Below are 27,975 nucleotides of genomic sequence, written 5' to 3' on the forward strand. Positions count from 1 at the left end.
ATTTGACAAATATCAATTGAATTATCCATGTATTTATGCGCTGGAGCACACTGTAACATGATATGGAACGCACGGCCATATTGTTCCGGTTTGGAACTTCCGGTTTTAAGTGTTTCTGATCTCTCCTTATCCCTCTCTCAGTAGTGATTGTGCATGATAGCTGGGATTTTTTGCGTTAGTTGATTAAATATCTCTCTATACATATGTCTATGTATCTTCCAGTGTATATACCTTATTTATTATTACCACAAAAATATTTTTTTTCTCTTTGTGAAATTTTTCTTTATGGAATCTTGATGTTATATTATTTTTGTTTGTTTTATTTGATGTTAATTTACACACTTGTATATTTATTTTGTAGTAACTGAAGAAGGTCATCTATTGACTGAAACGTTTTACCTTTGTACTACAATAAATCCTCTTTTGATTATGCTTAAGTTGAGTGCTAGGTTTATAACTACAGTTGTGGCCAAAAGTATTGACACCCCTGCAATTCTGTCAGATAATACTCAGTTTCTTCCTGAAAATGATTGCAAACACAAATTCTTTGGCATTATTATCTTCATTTAATTTGTCTTAAATGAAAAAAACACAAAAAGAATTGTCCTAAAGCCAAATTGGATATAATTCCACACCAAACATAAAAAAGAGGGTGGACAAAAGTATTGGCACTGTTCGAAAAATCATGTGATGCTTCTCTAATTTGTGTAATTAACAGCACCTGTAACTTACCTGTGGCACCTAACAGGTGTTGGCAATAACTAAATCACACTTGCAGCCAGTTGACATGGATTAAAGTTGACTTAACCTCTGTCCTGTGTCCTTGTGTGTACCACATTGAGCACGGAGAAAGGAAAGACCAAAGAACTGTCTGAGGACTTGAGAAACCAAATTGTGAGGAAGCATGAGCAATCTCAAGGCTACAAGTCCATCTCCAAAGACCTGAATGTTCCTGTGTCTACCGTGCGCAGTGTCATCAAGAAGTTTAAAGCCCATGGCACTGTGGCTAACCTCCCTAGATGTGGACGGAAAAGAAAAATTGACAAGAGATTTCAGCGCAAGATTGTGCGGATGTTGGATAAAGAACCTCGACTAACATCCAAACAAGTTCAAGCTGCCCTGCAGTCCGAGGGTACAACAGTGTCAACCCGTACTATGCGTCGGCATCTGAATGAAAAGGGACTGTATGGTAGGAGACCCAGGAAGACCCCACTTCTTACCCCGAGACACAAAAAAGCCAGGCTGGAGTTTGCCAAAACTTACCTGAAAAAGCCTAAAACGTTTTGGAAGAATGTTCTCTGGTCAGATGAGACAAAAGTAGAGCTTTTTGGGCAAAGGCATCAACATAGAGTTTACAGGAGAAAAAAAGAGGCATTCAAAGAAAAGAACACGGTCCCTACAGTCAAACATGGCGGAGGTTCCCTGATGTTTTGGGGTTGCTTTGCTGCCTCTGGCACTGGACTGTTTGACCGTGTGCATGCAATTATGAAATCAGAAGGCTACCAACAAATTTTGCAGCATAATGTAGGGCCCAGTGTGAGAAAGCTTGGTCTCCCTCAGAGGTCATGGGTCTTCCAGCAGGACAATGACCCAAAACACACTTCAAAAAGCACTAGAAAATGGTTTGAGAGAAAGCACTGGAGACTTCTAAGGTAGCCAGCAATGAGTCCAGACCTGAATCCCATAGAACACCTGTGGAGAGATCTAAAAATGGCAGTTTGGTGAAGGCACCCTTCAAATATCAGGGACCTGGAGCAGTTTGCCAAAGAAGAATGGTCTAAAATTCCAACAGAGCATTGTAAGAAACTCAGTGATGGTTACCGGAAGCTGTTGGTCGCAGTTATTTTGGCTAAAGGTTGTGCAACCAAGTATTAGGCTGAGGATGCCAATACTTTTGTCTGGCCCATTTTGTGAGTTTTGTGTGAAATGATCAATGTTTTGCTTTTTACTTCGTTCTCGTTTGTGTTTTTTCATTTAAGACAAATTAAATGAAGATAATACCAAAGAATTTGTGTTTGCAATCATTTTCGGGAAGAAACTGAGTATTATCTGACAGAATTGCAGGGGTGTAAATACTTTTGGCCACAACTGTATTATCTATACGGTTTGGGAATCTAACCTTAGCACCCACTATAGTTGTGCTCACGGTGTTTTGTTTCACATGTATTTAGAAAATCACACTTAAAAATATGACCCTAAGGAGTGCCCAACTTGAATCCTTGTAGAAATGTAACCAAGAACTTAAGTAACACACATGCCTTTTTTGAAAATATTTTATCAAAATGGCACATATTATCAACAAACATGATCTTGTGACATATCAAATTAATGCCTGTACCGCTCTAAGCAAGATGGTGCCTCTCCCGTCTCTTTATCCTATTTCTAACCCGAGATATGATAAAAAATGTAAGAAGCCCAAAATTCAGACTTTTTCAAAAGTTTAGAAATCTATAAAAAAAATTATCTAATGAAGATAAAGATGTTAAACTTTCTTTTTGTAAAATATCAAAAATAATCTGAAGACATTGGGTAAAAAAAAGTTTAGATTTGGATTACTTGACATGGAATTTCCTTTTTTGCCTTCTGTAAATGCATATAACAAGGACCACGATGGCTCCACCTGTACAGCCTGTTTAATTACCACTGAGCCATGTTTCTGCAAATCCATTCCTGACATATTTCGTTTATTAGTGAGATTATTATGTTTCCCATTATCTATTGATGTCTCTTCTTATAGTTCAGGAGCACGGTTTTCTCCCTAAGGTAGTGACAAGCACTTCAGCAGATGGTTGTGATATTCTGCTGACCGTCACGAAGAATTAATTGTGTCTTTGTTCTGCTCAATTTAAAAGAAGCCAGGAATGAGAATTGTCCTATGCGGAGTGGCGGCTCCTGCTGTCTCTGGCTTGGTGAATGCAGTGTATCTTTAGATTTCATGTTTCGGTCCCTGTGTATTGGAGTCACGCATCACATGCCTTCAATGGCTGGGATCCCCGCCTGTTACCCACTCAGTCTGCATGGGTGCCTGTACATTCAGTGCTCCTTCCATGTTCTCGCAGCTCTGATATCGCACAGCTTTAACCACTGAGACTTTGCCTTTGTTATATCATGTAGCGATTTCCATAGGAAACAAACATGTGAAGAGGAGCGACATTAGTTCATTATTTACCTACATGATAAATATGTTGTTATATTGTATCAGATTATGTCTAGATGTTTAATAGTATTTTTACATTTGTGGTGAAAGGTTGCCAAGAAAACAGGATTTTGGTTGCTTACCGTAAAATCTGTTTCTCAGAGTCTTCATTGGGGGACACAGGAACCGTGGGTCTGTGCTGCTGTCACTAGGAGTTTGAGACTATGCCATGAAAAAATTGTTAGCTCCGTCTCCACAGTATACACCCCTCCGACCGGCTGTAGGACAATCAGTTAGTGAAAAAGCAGTAAGAGGAGACATCATGTAAGTCAATCATATAATCTTTACAGATAATAGACTCATGGGAGGGCACTGTGTCCCCCAATGAAGACTCTGAGAAACAGATTTTACGGAAAGCAACCAAAATCTTGTTTTCTCTTCCGTCTCATTGGGGGACACAGGAACTGTGGGACGTCCAAAAGCAGTCCCTGGGGTGGGAGAAGACAGAAACTTCCTTCATGTCGGAGAACTCACCACTGCGGCCTGCAAGATTCTTCTACCTAGGCTGGCGTCCGCTGAAGCATAGGTATGGACCTTATAGAACCTCGAAAAGGTATGCACGGACGACCATGTAGCTGCCTTGCACAACTGCATGGCCGATGCCGTATTGTGTACCGCCCAGGAGGCGCCCACCGCCCGGGTTGAATGGGCCTTGACCCTAGCAGGGGACAGCCTGTCCTTCATCCCGTAGGCTTCCAGAATTGCCATTCTGATCCAGCGGGCAACTCTTGCCTTAGAGGCCAGCAGGACTCTTCTCACACCATTGGGGATAACAAAGAGCGAGTCTGCCATCCTGAAGGGAGCGGTCCTGGCCAGATAGACCCTTATCGCCCTGACCAGGTCTAGCTTATTCAAAGAACGTTCCTGAGGATGGGTTGGGGCGGGACAAAATGACAGAAGGATTATATCCTTGTTCAGGTGGAAGGCCGATACCACCTTGGGAATAAAGTTTGGAGGAGGCCGCAAAACAACCTTGTCCTGATGCATAATCAAAAATGGAGGGCGACAGGACAATGCCGCTAATTCTGAAACCCGCCTAATAGAGGTGATGGCTATGAGAAATACCACCTTCCAGGACAACAAAGACATGGGAGCTTCCTGGAGGGGTTCAAAGGGTGAATCTGTCAAGGCTTCCAAGACCTGGTTAAGATCCCATGGAGCCACTGGCAATCTGTAAGGAGGAGCTGTATGTGCCACCCCTTGCAGAAAGGTCTTAACCTGTAAGCGGGAGGCCAAATTTCATTGAAAAAGAATAGAGAGAGCAGATACCTGGCCTTTCAAGGAACTTAGGGCAAGACCGGCACCTAATCCTGCCTGGAAAAAGGCTAGGACAGATGGTAGGGAACAGGGCATAGGTGTAATGTGATTAGACTCACACCAGCCAAAATAGGCCTTCCAGGCTCGATAAGACCCTGGAAGAGGATGGCTTCCTAGCCTGGATCATTGTATTAATGACTCGGTCCGAAAAATCTGCTGCTCTCAGTATTGTGGTTTCAATGGCCATGATGTCAAATTGAGCAACCGAGAATTCGGAGGGTAAACTGACGAAATTGCCAGAATCGCAGCTTCCGCCCAGTTGAAGATTCTGGATACCTCGGCCAGTGCCTAGGGACTCCTGGTTCCCCGTTGGTGATTGCTGTATGCCACCGCTGTGGCATTGTCCGTTTGAATCCAGACTGGCTGGTCCTTGAGGTATCTTTCCCAATGTAGGAGTGCTAGAAAGACCGCTCTCAGTTCTAGAATGTTGATTGATAGTGAGGATTCTCGCCTTGATCATCATCCCTGGACCGTCAGGTGACGGAATACCGTACCCCAGCCCTGGACACTGGCATCTGTAGTTACCACCTGCCAGTGAACAGGAGGAAAGGGCCGTCCCAGATGAACGAGGGGGGAGGTCAGCCACCACTTGAATGACTGCCTGGTCTGAATGGAAGGGAGGAAGGGGTGATTCAGCGAAGAGATGGGCCTGTCCCACTGAAGAAGTATGTTCCTCTGCAGTATCCTGGAACGGAACAGGGCAAAGGGTATTGCCTCTGAGGCTGCCACCATCCTCCCCAGGACTCTCATGGCAGCGCAAAAGGATAGAAGTCGGAATTTTAACAGAGAGCGAATTCCCTGCTGGAGGGTAATCCACTTTCTTTCTGTGAGAAAGACCCTAGAGCAGCGAGTGTCGATTAGCTTCCCTAAGAATTCTAGGCGTTGTGTTGGCGTTAGGTGAGATTTCTCGCTGTTTACGATCCAACCAAACCGGGACAGCGTGTTTAAAACCACCGCTAGGTCTTCCCGGGCCTGAGCGAAGGAGGGCGCTTTGACGAGAATATCGTCGAGATATGGTACTAATACTATGCCTGTGACCCTTAATATAGCAACCAACGCTGCCATAATTTTTGTAAAAATTCTGGGGGTTGTTTGCAGCCCAATTGGCAGGGCCACAAACTGGAAATGCTGCTGTTGGACAGCGAAGCGCAGAAACCTTTGATGTCCCTGAAAAGTGGGGACGTGCAGGTAGGCGTCCCGGATATCTATGGAACATAGGAATTCCTGATCCTCCATATACATAATTACCGACTGAATCAACTCCATCCTGAAATGGCGTAAGCTGACCCATCTGTTTAGCCTTTTGAGGTCTAGTATGGGACGAACTGATCCATACTTTTTTGGTATCACAAACAGGTTTGAGTAAAAGCCGGTAAAACGTTCCTGCTCAGGAACTGGGACGATTACTCCTGCGTTGAGGAGAGAGTCGATTGCCGCAAAAAACCCTACAGCCATAGCAGCGTCTTTTGGTGGTTGTGATAGAAAAAAACCGGTCTCGCAGAAGCGCGTTGAAGTCTATCTTGCATCCTGTGGATACCACGTCCTTTACCCAGATATCCTCTACTGAACTTTGCCAGACATCTCTGAAGAGGAGAAGGCGGCCTCCTAGTCTGGGAGAGGTACTGGGAAGGGAGTTGGATTCCCTGCCGGCGTCAGACTGAAGCGGCTCTGCTCTGCCCTGACCTGGTAGCTCTGCGGTTGGAACTGCGGGAATGCCATGAAGGGGTGGCCCGAAAGGATACCCTCCTCCTACCTCTAGGTGCTTGCGACCTCTGTGGGCCCTGAGCATAAGTGCCTGTTGCTGGGGCATGGCGAAAGGGCTGAAAGGGTTGAGCCCTACGTTTGAAAACATACAGTTAGGTCCATATATATTTGGACAGAGACAACATTTTTCTAATTTTGGTTCTAGAAATTACCACAATGAATTTTAAACAAAACAATTCAGATGTAGTTGAAGTTCAGGCTTTCAGCTTTCATTTGAGGGTATCCACATTAAAATTGGATGAAGGGTTTAGGAGTTTCAGCTCCTTAACATGTGCCACCCTGTTTTTAAAGGGACCAAAAGTAATTGGACAATTGACTCCAAGGCTATTTCATGGACAGGTGTGGGCAATCCCTTCGTTATGTCATTCTCAATTAAGCAGATAAAAGGCCTGGAGTTGATTTGAGGTGTGGTGCTTGCATTTGGAAGGTTTCCCTGTGAAGGAAAGATGCGGTCAAAGGAGCTCTCCATGCAGGTGAAACAAGCCATCCTTAAGCTGCAAAAACAGAAAAAACCCATCCAAGAAATTGCTACAACATTAGGAGTGGCAAAATCTACAGTTTAGTACATCCTGAGAAAGAAAGCACTGGTGAACTCATCAATGCAAAAAGACCTGGGCGCCCACGGAAGACAACAGTGGTGGATGATAGCAGAATAATCTCCATGGTGAAGAGAAACCCCTTCACAACAGCCAACCAAGTGAACAACACTCTCCAGGAGGTAGACGTATCAATATCCAAATCTACCATAAAGAGAAGACTGCATGAAAGTAAATACAGAGTGTTCACTGCACGGTGCAAGCCACTCATAAGCATCAAGAATAAAAAGGCTAGACTGGACTTTGCTAAAAAACATCTAAAAAAAGCCAGAACAGTTCTGGAAGAACATTCTTTGGACAGATGAAACCAAGATCAACCTCTAAGAGAATGATGGAAAGAGAAAAGTATGGTGAAGGCATGGTACAGCTCATGATCCAAAGCATACCACATCATCTGCAAAACGCGGTGGAGGCGGCAGTGTGATGGCTTGGGCATGCATGGCTGCCAGTGGCACTGGGTCACTAGTGTTTATTGCTGATGTGACACAGGACAGAAGCAGCCAAATGAATTCTGAGGTATTCAGAGCCATACTGTGTGCTCAGATCCAGCCAAATGCAGCCAAACTGATTGGTCGTTGTTTCATGCTACAGATGGACAATGACCCAAAACATAAAGCCAAAGCAACCCAGGAGTTTATTAAAGCAAAGAAGTGGAATATTGTTGAATGGCCAAGTCAGTCACCTGATCTCAACCCAATTGAGCATGCATTTCACGTGTTAAAGACTAAACTTCAGACAGAAAGGCCCACAAACAAACAGCAACTGAAAACCACCGCAGTGAAGGCCTGGCAGAGCATCAAAAAGGAGGAAGCACAGCGTCTGGTGATGTCCATGAGTTCAAGACTTCAGGCAATCATTGCCAACAAAGGGTTTTCAACCAAGTACTAGAAATGAACATTTTATTTACAATTATTTAATCAGTCCAATTACTTTTGGTCCCTTTAAAAACAGGGTGGCACATGTTAAGGAGCTGAAACTCCTAAACTCTTCATCCAATTTTAATGTGGATACCCTCAATTGAAAGCTGACTTATGACGCTTAAATGAAAAAGCCTGATCATTAGGTTTTGATGTGGCGTCCCCAATGATAAAGGTCTCATTGACTGCGGCAATGAGGCCCTGAACCATATCCTTGACGCCCTGGGACTGTTCTGGCCCATACTCAGAACCCTCCTCTGAGTGTGTCTCTGATAATGCCTCTCCTGATTTCAGGGCTGAGGACCGGGAGGAGGCAGACAGCCAGAGGAATTCTGGTGGTGAGATTGAGGGAGAAGGGGACCTGGGTTGGTGGTCCTGTCTAAACCTTTTACGACCTCTAGAAGGCCCAAAAGGAGGCTCCTTCGATGCGCCTGTGTCCACTGGAGTCTGAAGTGGCAATCTGTCAGGCACCATTACCAAGGTCTGTGACACCTTGGTAAGGTCGCCCACAGACTTAGATAAGGAGGAGGTCCATCCTGGACACTCACTGTCTCCCGTGGAGATGGATCGCCCCTGGGCGGCAGGCAGGGCGGCTTCCTCCTGCTCCAGGGATAATGCGGGAGCTCTGGCAGGCAAGGCGGGGGGGCTGCACCTGCTCTCTAGCATAGGTTACACTGTGGTTCTGCTGCAATCTGAGCAGAGTGGCGAGGACTGACCCGAAGGAAGCCTGACATTGCATTTGGTACATACAAAATATTTGACCATGGTCGCTGAAGCGGATGAGGAGGAGCGGGACTTCTCTCCCTTGGGCATACTGACAGGCTTTACCTGGTGCCGACTGTCGGGGGTAAAAAGCGGAGTGAGGGAGCAACTTGTAATGCAGTACTCACATACCCACGACTTGTGTCCCCGCCGCAGCTGCCGCCCGAAGGCTGAAAGAGGGAGAGAGAGAGCGAGGTGAACACCCCCGCCGCTGCCTAGAAGCTTTATGAAATCCCTGCCTGGAACCGGTGGGCGGGGCCCCATTCCGGCCTCCTGGAGCACCAAGATGGCGCTGGTACAGGAAGAGGAAGCCGAGGGGCGGAGCCTGCCGGTAGCCGGAATCTGGCGTCGGCCGTGCTGGGCTCCTGCTGGAGCCCAATGCAATAACGCCACCACGGGAGGAGGCTGGAACCGCGCTGCACCGACGTGCTTGAAAAGTAAGTGTTGGCTCATAAAATAAGTTTAGAGCCACAGGCTGCAAGCCAGGGTGCTGATTAGAGCGGTCACATTCAGCCTATGGCGGCTGGTTACCAGAATATAAAACGCTGCAACCTCTTACCTCCAACTCACCCCGTAACAGGGGTCTGTTATCTGCATGAAAAGATTGCTGTCCCAAACCTTTTCTGCAGGACGTCTCTCTCGATCATCAGGCTCTGGAGGGAGAGTGATGGTAGACGAAGGTCAGGACCAGGAGCGGCCATCTGAACACGAGTCCTGTGTTAGGGGTTAGGGTCCTGCCATTGGGATTCATGAGGATATGGGGTGGCAGTACACGCCATACTCATAATCCCGGTATGGGAGTACCGATGTAGCATATCTACTCTGTATCCCTCCATGGTTACCTGAAAAGGAATGACACACATTGAGGTAGGCATGGGTCTGCGAGAGACCCCTGTCCACCTCCTGCTGACACTAAGCAAAACTGATTGTCCTACAGCTGGTCGGAGGAGTGTATACTGCGGAGGCGGCGCTAATATTTTTTTCATGGCATAGTGTCAGCCTCCTAGTGACAGCAGCACACACCCACGGTTCCTGTGTCCCCCAATGAGACGAAAGAGAAATGGGAATTCAGGATTGTGTACAGTAATCTACAGACAGTGTCAGGTTTGCGCCGTTATACTGATTATAATGATACTTGGGTGATGAAATCCGTCTTGTGGTTGAGGTTTACTCTATTTAATCAGTATAATGGCGCCAACCTAACACTGTGTAGTTCAATGAGCACATTCCAGCGGACAGGCTCCCTTTGATCTAATCCTTTGGATAGGGGATAACTTTGTGCTCGCTGGACGTCTGACCTGGAACCTTCATGCAGTAAATGCAGCTGGTGACTTCCTATCAGTATTATGGACACCACAGTTAGCAGCAGATTGCATTGATAATATCTATTAGCAGAACTGTTTCACATTACTTTCTAATTTATTTCTATTCTTGTTGCTACTTTAGGACCTTTGGAGGATCAGAAGTCCATGTGGAAATTGTGAAGGATTTGATGTCAGTATTATGGATAAAATGATAAAGGTGTGACATTTTCTTTACTAAAATGTGTGCTTCTAGACACCTCATTCTGATCTGATAGATAATGTTCTAAATAGGCAATCTGTCACTAATCGTCCTACCCCACGGGGCTGGGCACCAAGAGACTCCTTCTGTCCAATTCAGTTCTAATCCTCATTTTTTACCATCATATGCAGTATAGCAGTATGAAATAATAGGATAAATGTGTGGTGTTTGGACCACATGGACCCTACAGGTATAAGCAATGTTGAGCACTAGAAACATCCAACGGAGCCAAGTGGAGAATACAGAAAAGTACTGGGGGGTGACATGTAGATGAGTTTTATAATGCTGCTGTGATTTAGCTATTCTATACCTTTTAGGCAATAACCTATACATTGATCATTGAATTGTTGAAGTTAGTAGTATGTTGTATCACGCTTGTATTACACATACCGGTATGTATGTATATATATATATATATATATATATATATACTTACTAGATGGAGGCCCGATGCCATCGCATTATCGCATCGTGAGGGCGGTATGACACGATGGGGTCAGGCATTGCAGCGTTGAGAATCTCCCCCCCCCCCCCCCCATGTGCTCACCCACCTATCCACTCTCTCTTAACCCATGTCCTGACTTCTCTCGTCTGTGCACTCTTCTTTGACCTGTCTACCCCATGTGCCATCCCCCTTGTCTGATGTCTCTCCTTCCTGTGTTCTCCCCTCATGTGCTGTCCCGTTTGAGCTGTTTTACCCGTTCTCTGTCTCTCTCACCCCTGTATCTGACGGTGTACAGAACATACCACATCTCCTGGGCAGGGGAGGAAGCAAAAGACAATACTGACATTACAGCAGGAGATCGCAGAGGATATATTTTGTGAGGTAAAATATTGTTTAAAAAAGTCAGTGAAATATTTTATCCCACAAAATGAATCCTCTGTGATCCCCTGCTGTAATGGTCAGATACGGACAGTTTTTAAAAAGAACTTTCGTTCGTGGGAAAACCCCTTTAATGTGACCGGCTTCCTCTGCCTGTAGACACGTCGCGCATCTGCCGCCAGGATCAACCGAATGATTCACTGCACCTGCAGTGCGACGTGTTCCGCTGGTGGTACTGCTAATGTGTCAAAACTAAAGGAACAAGAAAGCGCAATAGGGTCTTATCCGGGTTAATGCTGGAGAAGTAGATTAGATTATACTCACCCTTTTTAGGAGAGGTTCAAGCATGTAGGATCAGTAATCTGCTTGCTGCACGTCCAAAGGTCAGCTCCGCGACCGCTTACACATCAGATTTTGGAATAAATTCTTGGACTTTTGTGCGCTACCAGATAAATTCACCAATCCAATATTTAAGAGAAAGATTAATCCATTTATTTCCCAACGCGTTTCGAAGTGTGTACCATTTCTTCTTCAGGGGATGACATATATGATCAAACAGAACTGTCACAGATTATATACAGCATGATTTCAAAAAACGGCGCCAAGAAACAGCGCCAAAAAGGTCACATGTCATCTGGTGCAAATGTCAGGGTTCAAAGTATCACAGTTGAACTAATGTATTAATAAATCTCAATTCATTAAAAACACAATATTTTTATTATTTCATAGATAAAAAGAAAAAAAGGAAAAAGAAAAGAAAAAAGTGAAAAACACGGAATATATGTAAAAAACGAACTCTTGACACCTGAAAAAATGGCAAAAAAGTGTATCATAGTACTCTGAACCACGGTCAGGTCGTACCTGACAAAGAAAGAAGAAAAGGACTTATAGAAAAAAGATAAAAAATATATATATAAAAATAAAAAAGTTATTGATTAAAATTTATATGACAATAAAAGAAACTTTCTCTTTTTAAAATGTGTATGAATCAACAATTTAGTCAATAAAAATGTAAAAAATAATGCGATCGATTGTAAAAAACTCACACGTCACTTAAGAGGGAGACATTGATTTCATTCACAACTACTCAGAGTATCTGATGGTAAATGGACAGAGACACCGACTATGAAGAGCTTGCGCAGCGCTCGATGGAAAAACCAGGATCGCTACCCGCGATGTCCCAGCACAAAGGGGGAGAGAAATGAAGGAGGAAAAAAGAGAGACCGCTCATCTTCAATACAGCAAAACTAACATTATTTTCTTAGAATACATAATCTGAACATAAAATAAAAATGTATAAGAAATTGTATAAAAGAAGGAAATACATTAATTCATCCACATTACAAAAATAAAAATATGGGAATAAAAAGTCGCACATAAAAAAGGGGTTAAACATGCCGGATAAGATAAAAATCATTCTAATTAACATATGGGTACATTATTAAAAGAGAGAATCATTGAATTTATTCCATTAATAGCAGTAGCATTAATAATTTTATTCATGATATTAATAATAATAACTGGGGTTTATCATTTTCCTCAGTTTATGAACAGGAGAGTATCAACTTTTTAGATATAACTATTTTTATCAATGACAACACTATTTTAACTAAAACCTTTTTTAAAAATGTGGATATTAATAGTTATATTCCTTTTAATAGTGGACATTTTGGTAAATGGCTGAGGAATATTCCAGAGAATCAGTTTAGGAGGATCAGAAAAAATTGTTCTAGCTTTGAGGACTTTAAGGACCAAGCTGATATTTTAAAAAATAGGTTCGTTGATAAAAAATACCCCAATAATTTAATCAAAAGTGCCTACAACAGGTGTGTCAATATATCACAAGACACTCTCATTTATGAACAAAAAATAGTCAAACCAGATAATAATAAAAAATTTATGACTAATTTTATCACCCAATATTGTGCCGAACACACAAGAATACGGAAAATCTTGTGTGATAACTGGTATATACTTTTAAATGATCCTATTCTACAGAAATTTTTACCTAGTAATCCAGGAATAACTTTTAGAAGGGCACCAACTATTAAGGGACTGGTGGCCCCTAGTCGACAAAAAACTGAATTTACGTTGAATCCAATTCATGCCCCTTTAAAAGGGATTTATAAATGTGGAAAGAGAAATTGTCTCTGTTGTAATATTATTACTCATAGAGAAAAATCTATAAAATCATCTACCACCAATGAAATCTTTCCTATAAAAAATTATTTGAGCTGTACTACGGAATTTGTGATATATCTTATTGAATGTGGATGCAAAAAACAGTATGTTGGAAGAACAACCCAACCGTTACATTTAAGGGTTAATTCGCATAGACATAACATTAAAAAAGGTTTCCTACAACATGGTCTCTCTAGACATTTCACTAATAAACATAATAAGGATCCAAGTGGACTAAAAATCAGCCCAATTGAGCACATTCCTGCTGATATTCCTGATAGGGTAGGGCAACTAAATAGAAAAGAAGTATTTTGGATTTACAGGTTAAATACACTCAAGCCATATGGTTTGAACGAAATTACAGAGGTTTTTCTTTAAAATGGAATAAATTCAATGATTCTCTCTTTTAATAATTTTTAATGATGTACCCATATGTTAATTAGAATGATTTTTATCTTATCCGGCATGTTTAACCCCTTTTTTATGTGCGACTTTTTATTCCCATATTTTTATTTTTGTAATGTGGATGAATTAATGTATTTCCTTCTTTTATACAATTTCTTATACATTTTTATTTTATGTTCAGTTTATGTATTTTAAGAAAATAATGTTAGTTTTGCTGTATTGAAGATGAGCGGTCTCTCTTTTTTCCTCCTTTCTTTTTTCCTCCTTCATTTCTCTCCCCCTTTGTGCTGGGACATCGCGGGTAGCGATCCTGGTTTTTCCATCGAGCGCTGCGCAAGCTCTTCATAGTCGGTGTCTCTGTCCATTTACCATCAGATACTCTGAGTAGTTGTGAATGAAATCAATGTCTCCCTCTTAAGTGACGTGTGAGTTTTTTTTACAATCGATCGCATTATTTTTTACATTTTTATTGACTAAATTGTTGATTCATACACATTTTAAAAAGAGAAAGTTTCTTTTATTGTCATATAAATTTTAATCAATAACTTTTTTATTTTTATATATATATATTTTTTATCTTTTTCCTATAAGTCCTTTTCTTCTTTCTTTGTCAGGTACGACCTGACCGTGGTTCAGAGTACTATGATACACTTTTTTGCCATTTTTTCAGGTGTCAAGAGTTCGTTTTTTACATATATTCCGTGTTTTTCACTTTTTTCTTTTCTTTTTCCTTTTTTTTTCTTTTTATCTATGAAATAATAAAAATATTGTGTTTTTAATGAATTGAGATTAATTAATACATTAGTTCAACTGTGATACTTTGAACCCTGACATTTGCACCAGATGACATGTGACCTTTTTGGCGCTGTTTCTTGGCGCCGTTTTTTGAAATCATGCTGTATATAATCTGTGACAGTTCTGTTTGATCATATATGTCATCCCCTGAAGAAGAAATGGTACACATTTCGAAACGCGTTGGGAAATGAATGGATTAATCTTTCTCTTAAATATTGGATTGGTGAATTTATCTGGTAGCGCACAAAAGTCCAAGAATTTATTCCAAAATCTGATGTGTAAGCGGTCGCGGAGCTGACCTTTGGACGTGCAGCAAGCAGACTACTGATCCTACATGCTTGAACCTCTCCTAAAAAGGGTGAGTATAATCTAATCTACTTCTCCAGCATTAACCCGGATAAGACCCTATTGCGCTTTCTTGTTCCTTTAGTTTTGACAAATTGGAATTCCTCCGACGGTTTTTGGAAAGCACCGCCGGTGTATAGGAACGTTCAGCAGCAGAGGGTCCGTTCCTGTGAGTCAGGATGGAATACTTTCAAAGCAGACTCTCTTCGAGGGAAAGACTGATCCTGCAAACTATTGGCAACATTGGATTTTCGAATCACACAGAAGAAAGTACTAATTTATTTAGTGAAGAAGAAACTAGGACCTTTCGAAAAACCTTCTTGAACTTAAAAGAAGCTATCAAAGAGGAACTGCATTTTAGCCTGGACGCTCGCTTTTTATCCATCTATCTAGAGGAGAACATTTGTCCACGTGGACTAAGGTTAGTCTTTGACTCTCCTTTTAACAATGACCCAGAATTTACACATGAATGGGACACTAATTTAAATAATTGTATGCACAGGATGATTCTACTTCTATATAAAAAACGATCTAAACTTGCAGAACTAGCAACAATTAAGGTACTAGATCTATCAAATAAATTGAGCCCTTTTTTGAAACATCCAGAGTATAAAAAAATCAACTCAAATGTTATAACACATGTCATGCAAATTGAGCATGAAACAATTCTTAAAAAATTGAAAAAACTACAGAGAGATAGGGAAGACTACAGGAAAATGAATGAAAAAAATAAGAATGAGACTGTTTCTGTTAAAATGGATACTACTATACCAGTAGAGAATAATGATAATAATATTAAAAATAAAGAAACAGGGAAACCAATAGAGATAGAAAAATCTACAAATAAAAAAGATACTGTGGAATCAGATGGTAATAATGAATGCATTATGAAAAAAATGAGCGAACATACTGTTACTAACATTGAAGAGATGACAAATGGAGATAAAAATATTTTTTTCAAACCACCACCTATCAAGACCACTAAAATGACGGCACCGCTTGTTGAAGCTATTAAACACCTTGAGAGCATCAAGGAACAAATGAAACGATTAAATGAAAGTAAAATCAACAGTAATCTCATTGACACAATGAATCCGAACACAGATATAAGTAAAATTATTACACCCACTCCTATTGAAATTATATCATCGGCACTTATAGAATTTCCTGAATCTACACCAATTTCACTATAGGATTTTTCCATTTATGATAATGATTTGTCTAATACAACCAATAGTGATATGATTTTAATTGACAATTCCAATACAAATAATACAGCCACTGTTCCTTTTTTGCCACGAGCACTGAAAAGCACACAGATCAAAGATATAAAAAACTTTTTTTCTCCAAAAAATGGAAAAAGAAAAGGTCCTTTAGAGGAAGTAGAGGGGGGAGAAAAAAAGAAAGGGAAAGTAAAATAAGAAATAAAAATATCAATGACTATGAAAATAATATTTTTAATTTATCTTCATATCTCCTCACAACAGAAGAAAAGAAAGTTCTCTCCAAAGGTCTAACTTTTTGTCCTATGCATAAAACCAATGACTTTGATCTCTTCCTAGATTTACAAATATTTATTAGGAAATTAACATTAAAACGACATTTTTTATTAAAAGAATCAAATCAGATATCAAATTCTAAAGGTGATAACATATCTAAAGAAAGTGATTTCTCAAATAATGAAACTTTTGAAACTGGATTTCATTTGGATGTACCTGTTAAGTCTAGAATCATAGAATCATAGAATCGTAGAGTTGGAAGGGACCTCCTGGGCCATCTGGTCCAACCCCCTGCTCAAAGCAGGATTCGCTAAATCATCCCAGTCAGATGTCTGTCCAGCCTCTGTTTGAAGACTTCCATTGAAGGAGAACTCACCACTTCTCGTGGCAGCCTGTTCCACTCATTGATCACTCTGTCAAAAAGTTTTTTCTAATATCTAATCTGTGTCTCCTCCCATTCAGTTTCATCCCATTGCTTCTAGTCTTTCCTTGTGCAAATGAGAATAAAGTTGATCCTTCTACAATGTGACAGCCCTTTAGATATTTGTAGACAGCTATTAAGTCTCCTCTCAGTCTTCTCTTTTGCAAACTAAACATTCCCAAATCCTGCAACCTTTCCTCATAAGACAGGGTTTGCAGACCGGTCACCATTCTGGTCGCTCTTTTCTGAACTTGCTCCAGTTTGTTGATGTCTTTTTTAAAATGTGGTGCCCAAAACTGGACACAATATTCCAGATGAGGTCTGACCAAAGAGGAGTAGAGGGAAATAATGACTTCACGTGATCTAGACTGTATGCTTCTGTTAATACATCCTAGAATTGCATTTGCCTTTTTTGCTGCTGCATCACACTGTTGACTCATATTCAGTCTGTGATCTATTAGTATACCCAAGTCTTTTTCACATGTGCTGTCACTTAGCCCTATTCCTCCCATTCTATATATGTTTTTTCCATTTTTATTGCCCAGATGTAGTACTTTGCATTTCTCCCTGTTAAAAACCATTCTGTTAGTTGCTGCCCACTTCTCCAGTTTATTTAAATCTTTTTGAATCCTCTCTCTCTCTTCTCTAGTATTAGCTATCCCTCCTAGCTTTGTGTCATCAGCAAATTTAATCAGTTTACCCTCAATTCCTTCATCTAAATCGTTGATAAAGATGTTGAACAATACAGGGCCCAGGACAGAGCCCTGTGGTACCCCACTTGAGACATTCTTCCAACTGGATGTGCAGCCATTTACGACCACTCTTTGGGTCCTATCACTAAGCCAGTTATGAATCCACCTAACAGTTGCCTTGTCCATTCCATACTTAGTCATTTTTTCAATAAGGATTGTATGAGAGACTTTGTCAAATGCTTTGCTGAAGTCAAGATATACTATATCTACAGCATTTCCTTGATCCACCCAATCAGTGATACCGTCATAGAAGGAAATTAAGTTAGTCTGACATGACTTATTAGTTACAAACCCATGCTGACTCTGTTTAATCACTTCATTCTTATCCAGGTATTGACATACATGTTGTTTAATAATTTGTTCAAAGATCTTTCCTGGTATAGAAGTCAGACTCACCGGCCTATAGTTACCTGGGTCCACCTTCTTCCCCTTTTTGAAGATAGGAACAACATTTGCTCTTCTCCAGTCTTCTGGCACTTCTCCTGTTCTCCAAGAATTTTCAAAGATTATAGAGAGGGGTTCAAAAATTTCTTCTGCTATCTCCTTCAGTACTCTGGGGTGTAATTCATCTGGACCTGGAGACTTGAATTCATTTAGGCTAGCTAAGTGTTTCCTCACTATCTTTCTGTTTATAGATATCCTGGATTCTTCTATTCCCTTAATAGGACAGTGAATAACAGTTGATGTTACATTTCCTTTCTGAGAGAAAACAGATGCAAAATAGGAATTTAAAAGTTCAGCCTTCTCAACATCCTGTCTTACCATTTCATCATTTTCATCCTGTAAAAATCCTATAGCATCTTTGACTTTTCTTTTACTTTTGACATATCCCCAAAATCCTTTATTATTGCTTTTGACATCTCTTGCAAGCCTCAATTCATTTTCAGCTTTAGCTAATCTGATTTGTGCCCTGCAGGTTCTGCAGACAGCATTATATTCTTCTTTAGATATGCCTCCCTCTTTCCATTTTATAAACATTTTTTTCTTCCTTTTTAGCATGTGCTTAAGTTCTGTGTTCATCCATCCTGGTTTCCTTAACTGCTTCCTATTCTTCCCTCTTTTCGGAATTGTTAACAACTGTGCTTTGAGAATTTCATTTTTCAAGATTTCCCATCCTTCCTGGACATTTTTGTCTTTAAGGATATCCAGCCATTGGATCCCTCCAATTCTCTTTCTGAATCCCTTAAAATCTGCCTTTCTGAAATCTAACCTTGATGTCTGAGTCTTCACAGGTCTTCCGCCTCTAGTTATCCAAAATTCTAAAATAGCATGGTCGCTAACTCCTAGGGTCCCAGCCACTTTTACCTCCTCAACCATTTCCTCCCTGTTTATAAGGATTAGATCCAAGGTAGCAGTTCCCCTTGTTTTCTCCCTTACCTTTTGGAAGATAAAGTTGTCAGCAAGAGAGGATAAGAATTTCCTTGACCTGTTAGTTTTGCCTGAGAGAGATTCCCAACAAATGTCTGGATAGTTGAAATCTCCCATGACAACTATGTCATATTTTTTGGAGAACTTGGCCATTTGATGCATAAAGAGTTCATCCATAGCTTCAGCTTGCACAGGCGGCCTGTAGTAAATGCCTACAATGGTGTCCTTTCCATTGTTCTGTCCTTGTATTCTTACCCAAACAGTTTCCACAGAACTCCCAGTCTCTGAAGCTTCAATCTCTGTGCAGATATACGCGTTTCTAACATACAATGCGACACCCCCTCCTCGTTTATCAAGTCTGTTTCTTGCAAATAAGTTGTATCCTTCTAGTCTTGTATTCCAATCATGTGTATTGTCCCACCAAGTTTCAGTGATTCCAATGACATCATATTTCTTTTCCTGTGTTAGTAGTTCCAATTCTCCTTGTTTGTTGCCCATGCTTTGTGCATTAGTATAGAAACATTTTAGTTTGTGATTGGTTTCTCTTTCTCCAATATTTTTATTAGATTCTTTCGTCTTTGTTCTTCCTTTCCACTTCTAATAGCAGAGTTCTCAATAGCATTTGTCAGGTGTATGGCTTTTTCTGGTCTTTTGCTTCCCTTCCCATGTTGTTCTAGTTTAAAGCTCTCCTTACAAGTGTAGCAAGGCGACTTCCAAATACATGTTTTCCAGTCTTCGTAAGGTGCACCCCATCTCTAGCAAGTAGTCCATCGTATAAGTAGTTCACTCCGTGATCCAGAAATCCAAATCGTTGCTGACGGCACCATCGACGTAGCCAGTTATTCACCTGCAGAATCTTATTCCACCTCCTTGTTCCATGGCCATCCACTGGGAGGATGGAAGAAAAGACCACCTGCGCTCCCAGTTCTTTCACTTTCTTGCCTAAGTCTTCAAAGTCTCTGCAGATGGTTTCCAGGTCGTTTCTTGCAGTGTCATTTGTCCCCACATGTAGTAGCAGGAATGGGTAGTCATCTGTAGGTCTGAAGAGTCCTGATATCCTGTCAGACACATCTTTAATTTTTGCACCTGGAAGACAACACATTTCTCTTGAAGTTATATCCGGTCTGCAGATAGCGGCCTCAGTTCCTCTCAACAGGGAATCCCCCATGACCACCACTCTCCGTTTCTTCTTCACAATATTTTTCTTTCTCCATCCAGGAGGACTCTGAAGGCGTACAAGGTTGCTGCTTGTTGGCAAAGTCTTATCCTGATGCATTTCTTCATTGTTTTCCTGCGTGAGAGCCTGGTACTGGTTTCTGAGCAGTATGGGTGCTGACTGCCTCCTGATCCTCCTGCTTCTCTGGGTCACATGTCTCCATTCCTCTGTTTCTTCAGGTGCACTTCGAATTTCTTCTCTTTCTGTAACATGAAGAGATAATTCTGCTCTGTCCAAGAACTCTTCACCTTCCTTAATGATCTTCAACGTAGCTAACCTCTCTTCGAGATTTTGCAACTTTTCCTCCAACAGGGACACAAGCTTGCATTTGTGGCATGTGAAGTTTGGCTTTTCCACTGGTAAGTCTGTGAACATGTAGCAAGAAATGCAGCTCACCAAATGGCTCCTGGCCTCTTCCATCTTGAGATTTCTTAAAAACGATTAAAGATGAGCGCGGTTTTTCCGATTTCCTCTTTTCAGCTGCAACGGCCAAAACCCAGTGATCGTTGAGCTCGCGGAGACTCTTCACTTATCCCAGAAGGCACTGGGAATATGCAAATGATCTCCTCAAGACTCTTCCCCTGGTTTTCCGATTTCCTCTTTTCAGCTGCAACGGCCAAAACCCAGTGATCGTTGAGCTCGCGGAGACTCTTCACTTATCCCAGAAGGCACTGGGAATATGCAAATGATCTCCTCAAGACTCTTCCCCTGGTTTTCCGATTTCCTCTTTTCAGCTGCAACGGCCAAAACCCAGTGATCGTTGAGCTCGCGGAGACTCTTCACTTATCCCAGAAGGCACTGGGAATATGCAAATGATCTCCTCAAGACTCTTCCCCTGGTTTTCCGATTTCCTCTTTTCAGCTGCAACGGCCAAAACCCAGTGATCGTTGAGCTCGCGGAGACTCTTCACTTATCCCAGAAGGCACTGGGAATATGCAAATGATCTCCTCAAGACTCTTCCCCTGGTCTAATTTCTACCCCATTGAAAATAAGGGCCATTTTTTTAATGTATTTAATGATGTTGTACAAAAGAAATTTAAAGAAATTACCTCTACAAAAGACAAATACCATTATAAAAATAATCTAAGCAGAGGTGAAAAATTAGCATTACAAACATTAAAGACTAATACTGATATTATAATTCGGTCAGCAGATAAAGGAGGAGGGATAGTTATTCAGAATAGATCTGATTACTGTAATGAAGCAATGAGAATACTATCCGATGAAAAATATTATAGTAAAAACTCATTAGACATCATTCCAGAAATAAAATTAAATTATGATATATTAATCCAGGAGGACAAAAAGACGAACATTTTTAATAAAAAGGAACTAAAATTCCTTACTGTCCAAAATTCACGAATTCCTTTCTTTTATCACCTACCAAAAATTCATAAGAGTTTAGTAAACCCCCCAGGGAGACCGATTATCTCAGGGATAGGCTCACTAACGAGTAACCTATCCCATTACATCGATAGAATTATGGTGACTAATGTTCCACTTCTAAAAAGCTACATTAGAGATTCCACTCATCTTATCCAATTTTTACAGCAAATTCAATGGAAATCGAGCTATCTTCTACTTACTATGGATGTGTCCTCATTATATTCAAATATATCACACAACTTGGGGTTAGCCTGTTTTAACAAAATTCTAATAAGAGATAATAGGTTGTCTAAAGACCAAAAGAAGTTTTTACTAAAAGGCATGGATTTTATTTTGAGAAATAATTATTTCACATTTCATGGATATTTATACCATCAGAAGCTCGGGACCGCGATGGGCTCAAAGGTCGCACCAACATATGCAAATATTTTTATGGGGGTTTTCGAAGATTTTTATATTTTTAATAATAAGTGGTGCAACAATTTGATCATGTATAAGAGATTCATTGACGACCTTTTCTTTATTTGGGATAACTCTGACAGTAGCATTAATAATTTTATTCATGATATTAATAATAATAACTGGGGTTTATCATTTTCCTCAGTTTATGAACAGGAGAGTATCAGCTTTTTAGATATAACTATTTTTATCAATGACAACACTATTTTAACTAAAACCTTTTTTAAAAATGTGGATATTAATAGTTATATTCCTTTTAATAGTGGACATTTTGGTAAATGGCTGAGGAATATTCCAGAGAATCAGTTTAGGAGGATCAGAAAAAATTGTTCTAGCTTTGAGGACTTTAAGGACCAAGCTGATATTTTAAAAAATAGGTTCGTTGATAAAAAATACCCCAATAATTTAATCAAAAGTGCCTACAACAGGTGTGTCAATATATCACAAGACACTCTCATTTATGAACAAAAAATAGTCAAACCAGATAATAATAAAAAATTTATGACTAATTTTATCACCCAATATTGTGCCGAACACACAAGAATACGGAAAATCTTGTGTGATAACTGGTATATACTTTTAAATGATCCTATTCTACAGAAATTTTTACCTAGTAATCCAGGAATAACTTTTAGAAGGGCACCAACTATTAAGGGACTGGTGGCCCCTAGTCGACAAAAAACTGAATTTACGTTGAATCCAATTCATGCCCCTTTAAAAGGGATTTATAAATGTGGAAAGAGAAATTGTCTCTGTTGTAATATTATTACTCATAGAGAAAAATCTATAAAATCATCTACCACCAATGAAATCTTTCCTATAAAAAATTATTTGAGCTGTACTACGGAATTTGTGATATATCTTATTGAATGTGGATGCAAAAAACAGTATGTTGGAAGAACAACCCAACCGTTACATTTAAGGGTTAATTCGCATAGACATAACATTAAAAAAGGTTTCCTACAACATGGTCTCTCTAGACATTTCACTAATAAACATAATAAGGATCCAAGTGGACTAAAAATCAGCCCAATTGAGCACATTCCTGCTGATATTCCTGATAGGGTAGGGCAACTAAATAGAAAAGAAGTATTTTGGATTTACAGGTTAAATACACTCAAGCCATATGGTTTGAACGAAATTACAGAGGTTTTTCTTTAAAATGGAATAAATTCAATGATTCTCTCTTTTAATAATTTTTAATGATGTGCCCATATGTTAATTAGAATGATTTTTATCTTATCCGGCATGTTTAACCCCTTTTTTATGTGCGACTTTTTATTCCCATATTTTTATTTTTGTAATGTGGATGAATTAATGTATTTCCTTCTTTTATACAATTTCTTATACATTTTTATTTTATGTTCAGATTATGTATTCTAAGAAAATAATGTTAGTTTTGCTGTATTGAAGATGAGCGGTCTCTCTTTTTTCCTCCTTCATTTCTCTCCCCCTTTGTGCTGGGACATCGCGGGTAGCGATCCTGGTTTTTCCATCGAGCGCTGCGCAAGCTCTTCATAGTCGGTGTCTCTGTCCATTTACCATCAGATACTCTGAGTAGTTGTGAATGAAATCAATGTCTCCCTCTTAAGTGACGTGTGAGTTTTTTACAATCGATCGCATTATTTTTTACATTTTTATTGACTAAATTGTTGATTCATACACATTTTAAAAAGAAAGTTTCTTTTATTGTCATATAAATTTTAATCAATAACTTTTTTATTTTTATATATATATTTTTTATCTTTTTTCTATAAGTCCTTTTCTTCTTTCTTTGTCAGGTACGACCTGACCATGGTTCAGAGTACTATGATACACTTTTTTGCCATTTTTTCAGGTGTCAAGAGTTCGTTTTTTACATATATTCCGTGTTTTTCACTTTTTTCTTTTCTTTTTCCTTTTTTTTTCTTTTTATCTATGAAATAATAAAAATATTGTGTTTTTAATGAATTGAGATTAATTAATACATTAGTTCAACTGTGATACTTTGAACCCTATATAATTCCTTTTGGATAAAAATTTGGGCTTACTGCGCGCTGCTGAGACCAGCGCGCAGTAAGCCCAAATTTTTATCCAGCTGGTCTCAGCAGCGCGCAGTAAGCCCAAATTTTTATCCAGCTGGTCTCAGCAGCGCGCAGTAAGCCCAAATTTTTATCCAAAAGGAATTATATTGGCGGTCACGTTTGTGAACCTCGGGCGTGCAGCAGGCTGACATTGATTTACATGCGTTTGTTCGTTCGTGGAAAGGTGAGTAGATTCCATCTGAATTTATTCTATCTTCCACCCATATAAGACCCTATTGCGCTCCTTCCTTTTCAGTTTTTATCCCATACTTTGAACCCTGACATTTGCACCAGATGACATGTGACCTTTTTGGCGCTGTTTCTTGGCGCCGTTTTTTGAAATCATGCTGTATATAATCTGTGACAGTTCTGTTTGATCATATATGTCATCCCCTGAAGAAGAAATGGTACACATTTCGAAACGCGTTGGGAAATAAATGGATTAATCTTTCTCTTAAATATTGGATTGGTGAATTTATCTGGTAGCGCACAAAAGTCCAAGAATTTATTCCAAAATCTGCTGGTGGTACTGCGCAAGAGGCTGTGTGAGTGTGTGTGTGTGGTGCGTACGGCGTATAGAGTGTGTGTGAGAGTGTGTGTGGTGCGTATAGAGTGTGTGTGTGTGGTGCGTACAGCGGATAGAGTGTGTGGTATGACTGTGGTCCGCTGGTGGTACCGCGCAATATGTTGGTACCAGCAGCAGTTTCCATATTGAGACACCGATCACTTGGTTGTCCCAATATGGCGGTCCGTGAACTTCCTCCGATTGGAATTCTGGGATACCGGGACATCGGGACAGAATAGGAAATGAAAACATTGCAAGGCAAATATATATATATTTATTTATTTATTTGATTCTTGTCAGAAATCTTTGGATTTTCGTGAATCTCAGGAAGCCGAGCCTCATCCTCTTTGGGAATACCCATGCAGAGCTCTGTCTAATCCCACAAAGGTTATAACATTTGATTTCCAACATGAAGTCCCTACTGAAGATATGAAAGCAGAAGGCTATCTGAACCTTACAAGGTGAGTGCGGCAAAATGTAAAGAGAATCGCTGTGTGTCATTACTAGCTACTTCTCTACATGTTGTAAGACCAGACTGTGGCATAAACTCTATTTATTTTACACTTCTTAATATTGAAATGGCAAAACCAAGAAGGAAAAGTCGTGGAGTTATGGAAATCCCAAGATGGACAGACATCGTAGTGATATGTAAATGATGAAAAACTGGAAACAAAATTTTCAACAAATTTGGATTAGTTTAATGGAGAGTATGATCACGATGCATAGAAATCCCCGCACTTACACGCCTTAGCTGCTATCAGTGAGGTTATTAATGATTGTCGGAGAAATGTCCTGTTCCGCTGAATGCACTTGGGCAAATCATTAAGATCCACTGGTGGCAACTTCCTTTGTAATTTCCTACTAATTACACCTTGGATGTGATCAATAGGAGACAAGTCTGGGGATGCTACTGTACATACCATAGCGGCACATTTAGGCCACGTAGGCGGCTCACAGTAGCATGAGCAACGTGCAGCTTGGCGTTGCCGTGTTGAAAAACAGTACCTGAGACACGTTGGAGAAATGGTCGTACAACTAGTGCCACAACCAAACCAATCTGTTAGTGTCGCTAGAATGGAGACTAGAGGGGTCCTGTTACTGTACATTATGCCCCCCCACACCATGATCCATGAGTGGACCCGGTGTGATGTTCTCTCGTGAAAGGCTCTTGATAGTGACCAATCTCCGGCTATCATTGTGTCCAAGTTAAAATGTGACTCCCCAATAGACCTGTATTACAGCCTCCATTACCGTGTTGTTCTGGACCATGATAGTCTTTGAGAGAAATAACAAAAAATAACTTACAATAAATTCATCAGTAAATCAAAGTACATGAAAAGTTATTCAACTTTTTTAAGAGATAGAGAAATTTAGTAATGGTCACACTAAATTGAAATTGAATGTCACCTTAAAGCAGAGTCGAGAGATGAAAAACTTCTGAGATAACCGCCATAATAGGAGAATGTCTCCAACAAGATGCCTATTCCAGGAAGGCATGGAGAAAGCAGCTTCCATTTATCATAAAATGAAGAATAGAAAGTGTATGTACTTCTAGGCTCTTGCGGTAGAGTCTCTGACTGTAATACTGATGTAACTCATGATGGTATTCATACACACCAGCAGCAGATGCCCTGTCATGGCTTCTTTTATTTTCTCCTGTAGGAATAGTGGAAGAAAAAGGTTAGCTAGTGGCTTCTTACATTACACACAGGGTTTACAGTGGAGCCAACTCATTAATGCGCCATTACTTTCTGCTGATGGAATTTATCAGTCGTCAACAGATGGAAATCTCTAATTTATCTAGATGTCATTTTCTTTTAGAATAGTTGATGTGATGGCATGGCTGCCTCTACTGGGCACTTCACCCAATAGTCTAACCTGCTTTATTCCGTGTGACAGGTCAGGCGTGTGTCATGGAGTAGTGCTGTGGATGTCCTACCAGCTCACAGAGGACAGTTCTGTCAGCACTGGACTGTTGGAAGTGTCCGATGAGACAGTGAGTAAATAATAGTTCTAAATCCGGTTTACCACTCTGTAACAATGATGTCTGCAGTATAATATGTACAGCGTTTGCATTTTATGAGGAAGTAGAGGAATTTTGTTGCGTCACATGATTGTGTGGCTGACGGCTATCTGGCTGTCTTCTCCAATACGCATGACTCCTCAGCCTGCTCTCTATGATTGCTGCTGTCACAATGGTCTGACATCAGACCCCTTCTCCAGTGAAGAAAAGGATTCCAACCACTGGATCCTTACGTTTCTCGATAATCTGATGGGACAGTCGGGATACACTCATACGTTAGGCTGACCTTGCTGAAATCTGCAGTTTCTGCAAACTTTTGTCTAACACATAGGGGGGCCTGGAGAACTATTCTGCTCTTACCACTTCTTTGAAAAACTGACATGTACCTTCAGCGTACAGAAGAAACTGAGCACAGACTTAGGCTGATGTTAAAGGGCGGCCTAAGTTTGCTAGGTGTCGCTGCTACATTGCTACATTGACACGCAATACAAGTGAATAGGGTCTCATTGCTATCCTGAGGGTACTACAACTATGACAAGCACGTCGCAAGAAATCTGTCAGAGTTTTTGCAACTTGCTTGTCGCAGTAGCTACGATTTCACAAACCGTCGCCATTCACCATGCTCTACAATGTAACAGCGACACCTGGCAATCTTTGGTCATGCAACAACTGTCACACCAAAGTCACTATGTAGCTCCAGCCGCCAAATGTTCTCTTTAATAGATTAATTAGACCCAACTGTCCAGACTCTGTTTGTGCCCTTTTGGGTGGTGCTGGAAACCTTCCTTAAAATATATACTTATATACTCGTGTATAAGCCAAGTTTTTCAGCACTTTTTTTGTGCTTAAAACGCCCCCCTCGGCTTATACTCGATTCATTGTCCCAGAAGATGGAGAGGGAGCGGCAGCGATGGAGCAGCGTGTTACAGCAGGCAGGAGCCGGCTGCTGCGGCTATAACCTGTGCCCGCTGCTAAAGAGAAATAAATATTCACTGCACTGGCAGTGAACGTTCATTTCTCTGTAATAGCTCGCACAGTGTCAACCGCATCTGTCGACTTTCTGCAACGGCCAGGCAATCACGTGTGCTCGCTACGTAAGAGAAATGAATATTCACATCTCTCCACTCCTGTAGACATGGAGCGCAGTGAATATTCATTACTTTAATCCCTTAACGTCCAACGACGGACAGAGTCCGTCATTAGGCGTCTCCCCCTGTTTGGTGCGGGCTGCAACGATGAGCTGATCAGCTGATATGTGCCCAGAACAGCCGCGGGTGTAATTGCGATTCACCTGCGGCTGTTAACATGTTAAATGCCGCTGTCAAACTGACAGCAGCATTGGACATGCACGCACAGGAAACGCATCTTTACCTCCTCTCATCGGCGCCCGTGTCACATGACTGCGGGTCGCCGATGGGTTGGCATGACAACCTGGGGTCAGGAGAAGACCCCTGTGGTTGTCACTGATGGATCACTAAGAGAGCCGCCTGGTTGTCGGCGCTCATAGCAAGGGACCATATCTTCTACATAGAGCAGGACTGCAGCCCTGCTCTTTGTAG

General features: G+C 40.7%; 1 protein-coding gene across 4 annotated transcripts in view; it reads left to right on the forward strand.

Annotated features, from left to right (window-relative positions):
* Positions 1-27,975, forward strand: part of LOC141072596 (protein arginine N-methyltransferase 7-like) — a 224,992-nt gene that overhangs the window by 186,154 nt on the left and 10,863 nt on the right. For 3 of the 4 annotated variants that reach the window (XM_073559880.1, XM_073559881.1, XM_073559883.1), the window contains 3 exons: positions 9,999-10,073; positions 24,694-24,854; positions 26,293-26,389. In XM_073559880.1, the coding sequence (XP_073415981.1) occupies positions 9,999-10,073; positions 24,694-24,854; positions 26,293-26,389 (333 nt within the window). Of the gene's footprint in view, positions 1-9,998; positions 10,074-11,667; positions 11,797-24,693; positions 24,855-26,292; positions 26,390-27,975 lie in introns of those variants that run through there. The other variant, XM_073559882.1, reaches the window with a different exon arrangement.

Source organism: Dendrobates tinctorius, unplaced genomic scaffold (assembly GCF_039654945.1).
Source record: "Dendrobates tinctorius isolate UK_male_01 unplaced genomic scaffold, ASM3965494v1 ptg000278l, whole genome shotgun sequence".
Classification (NCBI taxonomy): Eukaryota; Metazoa; Chordata; class Amphibia; order Anura; family Dendrobatidae; genus Dendrobates; species Dendrobates tinctorius.